Raw genomic sequence first — 7,273 nt, 5'->3', positions numbered from 1 at the left:
ATTCCTTTTCATATTTTAACTGATCAGCAGCCAATTCCTTTTCATATTTTATACGATCGTACTCTTGCTGTAACAGAAGCAGTTCTTTCTGCTGTTCAAAAAGAAGATTACTAGGACTAACCGATGGAGCGGTAATTGTGACATATCGGGGAAACGGCGAGTCCTCAGCAGAGGCTGCCCCAGTGGTAACGTCAAGAATACCACTCTCCATCAGATTGGCCTTCACTATTAACCTAATGGAATTTTTTAGACGTTTATCACTAATTTTGTAGTGTTCAGCAACCTTCAACAGCTGTTCTTTAGTACATAAGTCTAACAGTTCCTTGACCAGAGACTACAGTGAAAACATTTAGTTATGGATTTCATGGAAGTTATTTCCAGAAGTTATACCCTCACTTGCTCTTTCCTCTATGGAATGAAAGAGAAACACTGGGCAAGTTTGATGGGTAATGTGAAAGCAACCAACTGTAGACGAAAGTCGAGTGAAGTAGGGGGAGGTTAATCTGCGACAGCCGACAGTCGGATACTGATGTGGTTTTCCAACAGCATGCTCAGTGCAACAAGTCAATGTTGCCATTGTTAATTATAATAAACTTTTCTCCAACCCCCGTTTCACAAACTGAAAATATATACAGTTGAAGTCGGAAGTTTACATACACTTAGGTTGGAGTCATTAAAACTCGCTTTTCAACCACTCCAAAATTTCTTGTTAACAAACTACTGTTTTGTTAAGTCGGTTAGGACATCTACTTTGTGCATGACACAAGTAATTTTTCAACAATTGTTTACATACACTAAGTTGACTGTGCCTTTAAGCAGCTTGGAAAATTCCAGAAAATGATGGCTTTAGAAGCTTCTGATAGGCTGATTGACATCATTTGAGTCAATTGGAGGTGTACCTGTGGATGTATTTCAAGGCCTACCTTCAAACTCTGTGCCTCTTTGCTTGACATCATGGGAAAATCAAAAGAAATCAGCCAAGACCTCAGAAGAAATTGTAGACCTCCACAAGTCTGGTTCATACTTGGGAGCAATTTCCAAATGCCTGAAGATACCACGTTCATCTGTACAAACAATAGGACGCAAGTATAAACACCATGGGACCACGCAGCCATCATACAGCTCAGGAAGGAGACGCGTTCTGTCTCCTAGAGATAAACGTACTTTGGTGCGAAAAGTGCAAATCAATCCCAGAACAACAGCAAAGGACCTTGTGAAGATGCTGGAGGAAACGGGTACAAAAGTATCTATATCCACAATAAAACGAATCCTATATCGGCATAACCTGAAAGGCCGCTCAGCGAGGAAGAAGCCACTGCTCCAAAACCGCCATAAAAAAGCCAGACTACGGTTTTCAACTGCACATGGGGACAAAGATCATACTTTTTGGAGAAATGTCCTCTGGTCTGATGAAACAAAAATAGAACTGTTTGGCCATCGTTATGTTTGGAGGAAAAAGGGGCAGGCTTGCAAGCCGAAGAACACCATCCCAACCGTGAAGCACGGGGGTTGCAGCATCATGTTGTGGGCTTTGCTGCAGGAGGGACAGGTGCACTTCACAAAATAGATGGCATCATGAGGGAGGAAAATTATGTGGATATATTGAAGCACATCTCAAGACATCAGTCAGGAAGTTAAAGCTTGGTCGCAAATGGGTCTTCCAGCTGGACAATGACCCCAAGCATACTTCCAAAGTTGTGGCAAAATGGCTTAAGGACAACAAAGTCAAGGTATTGGAGTGGCCATCACAAAGCCCTGACCTCAATCCTATAGACAATTTGTGGGCAGAACTGAAAAAGAGTGTGTGAGCAAGGAGGTCTACAAACCTGACTCAGTTACACCAGCTCTGTCAGGAGGAATGGGCCAAAATTCACCCAACTTATTGTGGAAGGCTACCCAAAACATTTGACCCAAGTTAAACAATTTAAAGGCAATTCTACCAAATACTAATTGAGTGTATGTAAACTTCTGACCCACTGGGAATGTGATGAAAGAAAAAAAAAGCTGAAATAAATAATTCTCTCTACTATTATTCTGACATTTCACATTCTTTAAATAAAGTGGTGATCCTAACTGACCTAAAACAGGGAATTTTTACTAGGATTAAATGTCAGGAATTGTGAAAAACGGAGTTTAAATGTGTTTGGCGAAGGTGTATGTAAAACTTCCGACTTCAACTGTATGTGTGTACATTGTACAATCAATTGGTGACAGAGAGAGACTCAAATATCACATTAATTTGTACATAATCCACTGTATACATGAATTGTGGCAAAGCTGGTTTCTGTTTCAGTCACATCTTCGGTCACGTTCGAGTGGGTCAAACAAAAACACCCTAATGATTGGTTAACAATAGAGCCTCCCACAATGCAGGTGATGGCTGCAGGATGAGGTTGCTGTTGATCAAGTGATTTTTGTAAAGTTCATGCAGCCGACAACTATTATAACCCCATAATGCAACGATGGTAACCGACTTGACAAATATGGTCTGCTCAAACACGGCCACTCTTTCCACGCCATTTCGATACAGCTACGACCGGAAGGGACTTTTTCATAGCAGGTTAGGAGAATGTATTTAACAGAGTAGGATCATTTGGTTAAGGTTAGGAAAAGAGTTAGGGTTCAGCGAAAATGTTCTCCTAACCTGGTACGAAAATCACTTTTAGTTGTAGCGGTATCGAAGTGTTGTGAAAAGAGTGAGTGCGTTCGAGCAGATCACTTTTGTCAAGCCTTGCATTATGGGGATAGAAATTGTGAGACTTACGCAACAACTGCATGAACTTAACAAAAAGCATGTGACCAAAGGTCATGAAGTTATGACTGCAGTCGACTGCAAATGTCTTCAGTTGCTCTTCACCAACTTCATCCTGCAGCCATCGCATGCATTGTGCGAAGCTCTATTGTCAACCAATCATTAGGGTGTTTTTGTTTGACCCACGAGAACATGACCAAAGATGTGATTGAAACAGGAACCAACTTTGCTGCGATTCATGTATACAGTGAATATGTACAATTGAATGTGATATTTGAGGCTCTCTCTCACCAATTGCTAGTACAACATAAGCACATATATTTACACTTTGCGAGTGTGTGATATGGGTGTTGAAGACATGTCTATTTCGACATTACAAAGAAAAACTTTTATAAACAATGGCAACACTGCCATGTTACACTGAGCCTTGCTGCAAGTAAGGTAGCGAAGGCAGCTCTGAAGAAGGAGGAGGTAGATGTGGTGGTCCTGTTAGGGGGGGATGGAATGTAGGAGCATCATAGTGGAGTGGTTGACCCAGGGGTGGCAACGTGAGTGGGAGAGAGAGCAGCTGGTTCTGTGAGGAGGGTCATAGGTATACCTGGGGGGTGAAAGGAGGGATGGGGTTCTGTTGACAAGGCTAAGGTTGGGTCATTGTTTGTGGGTAAACCCCCAGATGTGAAGTGTGAGTTGTGGGGAGGTAGAGACTGTGAAGCATGTCCTGTTGCAGGCGGTATGCTGAGGATAGGATCACTTTTTTCCTGTTAGTTGGCTGAGTTATAAACACATTTTCGCTTGTAACGATTTTGGGCTCAAATGAGAGGTAGAGCGAAATAGCAAGGAAGCTGCTGTCGTTTCTTTATTCCACCGGCCTGCTACGGGTGTGAGGCGATTTCATATTAGAATATGTAATTCGCACTCCGACCTGAGAATGGTAGCAATACGCAACACAGAGTCTAGTCTGCCGGAAACGCACAAGGAGAAGAAGGAGAGCGGGACGAAAGAAGCGGTTGCTATGGCCGACATGTTTCCATGTCAACAATAAATGGACCAAGCTTCTCCTGATAAACTAGCCAGAGGTAAGTAGCTAGCTAGGTTATCTAGCTAGCTATTTAGTTAACTTGCTATCCATAATCAAGTACATCTCAAAGAAGAATGGCTCATAACGGCGTGCAATGGTTGCAACTCTTTCATGAACTTGCAGCATTGCATTGCAACTAAGAGAACGTTAGTGAGAAGGCAAGACAACAACCTACACAAGATAATTAGCTAGCGTTACAGTTAGCTAGTTAGGCAGATACTTTAGTGAGATGTCTAGTTAGGTAGCTACCTGTTAAAGTTGGCTTTCATAGCTAACGTTACACGTCTAAAGACTAACGTTACTAGCTAGCTAGCTAACGTTAGCTAGTCAACCCTGTGGATACCTTTCACCCATTTTTGATAATTGCCAACATATGCTTGACAATGTCATGCATGTCACTTTCCTGGCCATAGTGACCTACCCTGCAGCCACTACATTCCTTGCTTGTGTTGTCATGGGTAGAAGAAGTAAACGAGCACGAAGTGAGCAGGACTAGGAGGGTCTCTTCAGTTCAGCCTTTTCTCATAGCTAGTACTTGACAAACATTGTGGCCCAAAGGCTATGCTTCCATTCAAATGTGGGTGTGTTTTCTCTGTAGAAGGAGAGGGGAATGGCAGAGACAACAGAGAGCAAGAAGGAGGAGGCTGATTACAAGAGGCTCCACAGCTTCCCACTCATCAGGGTGAGACAGTCTTGCTGCTGTGACACATATGTGGTTCACAAGTACAGGCGTTGTGACTGGGTTTCGTGGAGTAAATGATGAGTGTTGTAATGTATTGTTCTGATTAATTCACAGCACACAGACATGCCAGAGGAGATGAGAGTGGAAACGATGGAATTGTGTGTCACAGCCTGTGAGAAGTTTGCCACCAACAATGAGGTCAGGACCATGTCTGTCTGTACACTGTGCAGCTTGATTATTACAGCACACTTACTATTTATTTAATCCACCCACTCATCCGACCCAGTCACTTTTTAAAACCAGGCCTGTATGTAATCCACCCACTCAGCCAGTCAGGCATTGTGTCAGCCTGCCTCACCACTCATGCCAGCAACCCTGTGTGTCCATCTGGACTAGAACACTGGTTGTCTCTCTCTTTCTCCATCTCTCTCTCCTTCTGTCTCTCTCCTCCTCCCCTCTGTATTTTACCCCCTCCATCACTTCCTCTCCTCCCTCATAGGCCCGATTCCAAATGGATCCCTCGTTCCTATCCTCAGGTGCTTGTTATGGATACATTTTCGACCCCCAGTGGGCTGAATGGAGTTTCAGCCATATTGCTAACTCCTTTCCTTTACTCTCAAATTCACAAGGGGGTGTTGACAAGGGCTTAGGGATAGGAGCCAGGGATTTGGTTTGGAATCGGACCAGACGGTCCAGTTATTATTGGATCCCATAACTTTAAACATCTGTGCGTTTAACTCTGAATTTTCGCTAACATCATGAATTTGATGACAAATAGTAGATTTGCATGCCAATGTACATTTACAGCTTCAGATTTGGTTTCTGTATGTTCTCTAACCTCTCTCACGCTCTCTTCATTTCAGAATGCGGCGAAGATGATCAAGGAGTCGATGGATAAAAAGTTTGGCAGCTCGTGGCACGTGGTGATCGGGGAGGGCTTTGGCTTCGAGGTGACACATGAGGTCAAGAACCTGCTCTACATGTTCTTTGGAGGCAGCCTGGCCGTGTGTGTGTGGAAGTGCGCATAGCACACACACAGGCGCCCACACACAGGCTACACACACACCCCTCCCATCCAGTCTGTCTCTACCTAACGAGTGTATTTATATATTTATATACACATCCTGGATGATTCACCCATCTCTGAGCTATGCAGTCTTTTTCTTTGTCATTTACTGATCGTGTATGTGTGGTGGGAAGGGAGGGTGTGTGTGTGTGTGTGTGTGTGTGTACATGTGTTTGCGAGCGTGTGCGATGTCCCTTACGTCGTTGATTGATTAGGCTAAGTCATTTCTTGATATATTGTATTCAATATCAGCATGTCACACTCTTGCCTTGTGTGTGCACATACAGTATGAAAATGACCAAGTCTTATCTGTATACAGATGTGATAGTTTCTACAGAACAGTGAGTTCACTGCATGAAGGAGTCTGGTGTCTCTCCTACTATCCTACTGATGGAATTCAGTGGGGCTGAAACACTCGCACTCTCTTTCCCTATTACTTTCTGCTCTACTTCTTTAACTCGCGGTGGCGTGTGTGTTCTCATCATCTCCTCATGCTCACCTTTGAAAGAAAAAAAAATGCATCCAGCTCCATGTCTTTCCTCCACACCGCCTGTACGTTGGCACACTGTCGTCTCGGTGGGCGGCCATGCCATCTGCTGAAAAACATCCTTACACAAGCACACACTCTCTCTCGGTCTCTCTTATTGCTCTCAATTCACAACTATCTCTGTTTCTCTAATCCTCTCTCTAGATTCTTGTTGCTCTCAATTCACACAATCTCTGTTCTCCAATCCTCTCTAGATATTTTTTTTTTATCTCCGTCTTTAGTAGTATAGCTTTAGTCTTCACCTTTCAGACATGAGTCCCATAAGCCACCCATGTCAGTGTCTCTACTCCTCCTATAACTGATAAGATAACACAGGGACTTTTTGTATCCTCTCAATGTACAGTTAATACTTGAATTTGAATGTGAAGATGGAATCTGATTTTGTATATGATCGTCACGGGCTTTTTATGAAAGAGCTTATTGTTGAAATAGTTATTTTCTGTCACACCACTGTTATAAGAATGTCATGGATAAGTGTTGTTGTTCTGAATTCTGTATCACAACTGATGATATTACATGAGCTATTCTGACTCCCTAGGCCTAGGCATTGCATTTCAATGAATATCAACTAGGCATGCAGTCTCATTGCCAGATAGAAAACTTTATGTTGTCAACTGTGGATGTCACCAGGTACCATAACACTGATGCGTTGTATTGTTGTTTTCACTTCAACACTGTGTGTTTGCATAAATTCATTGCACATGAAATGATTCCTGAAAGTGATTTTTTTTTTTAAATGAATTTTTTCAAATCTTCCGATTTTTGGGTGTTGTTTGTTGAAAGTGAATGACAGTATGTTGACCGGGGATTTATATATACAGTATGTCTCTAGTGTCTATTCACTATGAAGCAAGTGGGACGAACTGGGGAGGGACCTACCTGAATATGTCCAGTAAGAAACACTTGTTTTGTTTTTCCATTGCAAAACGTTTGGTTATGCTATGCGCTATTGAATACACCCCTGTTGTGGACTAGGGAAAAGGGAGACAACTGGAGGTCTAGGAAAGGCAAAAACCCTGCAGAGCTCCCTTTTTATTAGGCACCATGCTAACACTACAACCAACAGAGCAATCTGCCCTTTGATGTAGTAGTTTCATATTAGAGAAGTCAATTTACTGCTAGGCCCTTGGTGGTCCTTCTTATCTATA

General features: G+C 42.8%; 1 protein-coding gene across 1 annotated transcript; it reads left to right on the top strand.

Moving 5' to 3' along the window:
- Positions 1 to 3,699: 3,699 nt before the first annotated feature.
- Positions 3,700 to 6,844, top strand: LOC115170911 (dynein light chain 4, axonemal). The gene is made up of 4 exons (XM_029727283.1): positions 3,700 to 3,828; positions 4,429 to 4,512; positions 4,627 to 4,710; positions 5,376 to 6,844. Exons 2-4 carry the CDS (start codon positions 4,441 to 4,443, stop codon positions 5,538 to 5,540), a joined length of 321 nt encoding a protein of 106 aa, XP_029583143.1. The 5' UTR covers positions 3,700 to 3,828; positions 4,429 to 4,440; the 3' UTR covers positions 5,541 to 6,844.
- The last annotated feature ends 429 nt before the right edge of the window (positions 6,845 to 7,273 follow it).

This window comes from Salmo trutta, chromosome 32 (genome assembly GCF_901001165.1).
Source record: "Salmo trutta chromosome 32, fSalTru1.1, whole genome shotgun sequence".
Taxonomy (NCBI): domain Eukaryota; kingdom Metazoa; phylum Chordata; class Actinopteri; order Salmoniformes; family Salmonidae; genus Salmo; species Salmo trutta.
The sequence above is the reverse complement of the archived record's forward strand: the minus strand, read 5'-3'. Positions and strand labels throughout refer to the sequence as shown.

Bases quoted from the DNA above. Each gene is read 5' to 3' on its own strand.
- LOC115170911 (XM_029727283.1), top strand. From the start codon at position 4,441: ATGGCAGAGACAACAGAGAGCAAGAAGGAGGAGGCTGATTACAAGAGG. The intron at 4,513-4,626 runs GTGAGACAGTCT...ATTAATTCACAG, and splicing joins ACAGCTTCCCACTCATCAGG to CACACAGACATGCCAGAGGA. The intron at 4,711-5,375 runs GTCAGGACCATG...TCTTCATTTCAG, and splicing joins AGTTTGCCACCAACAATGAG to AATGCGGCGAAGATGATCAA.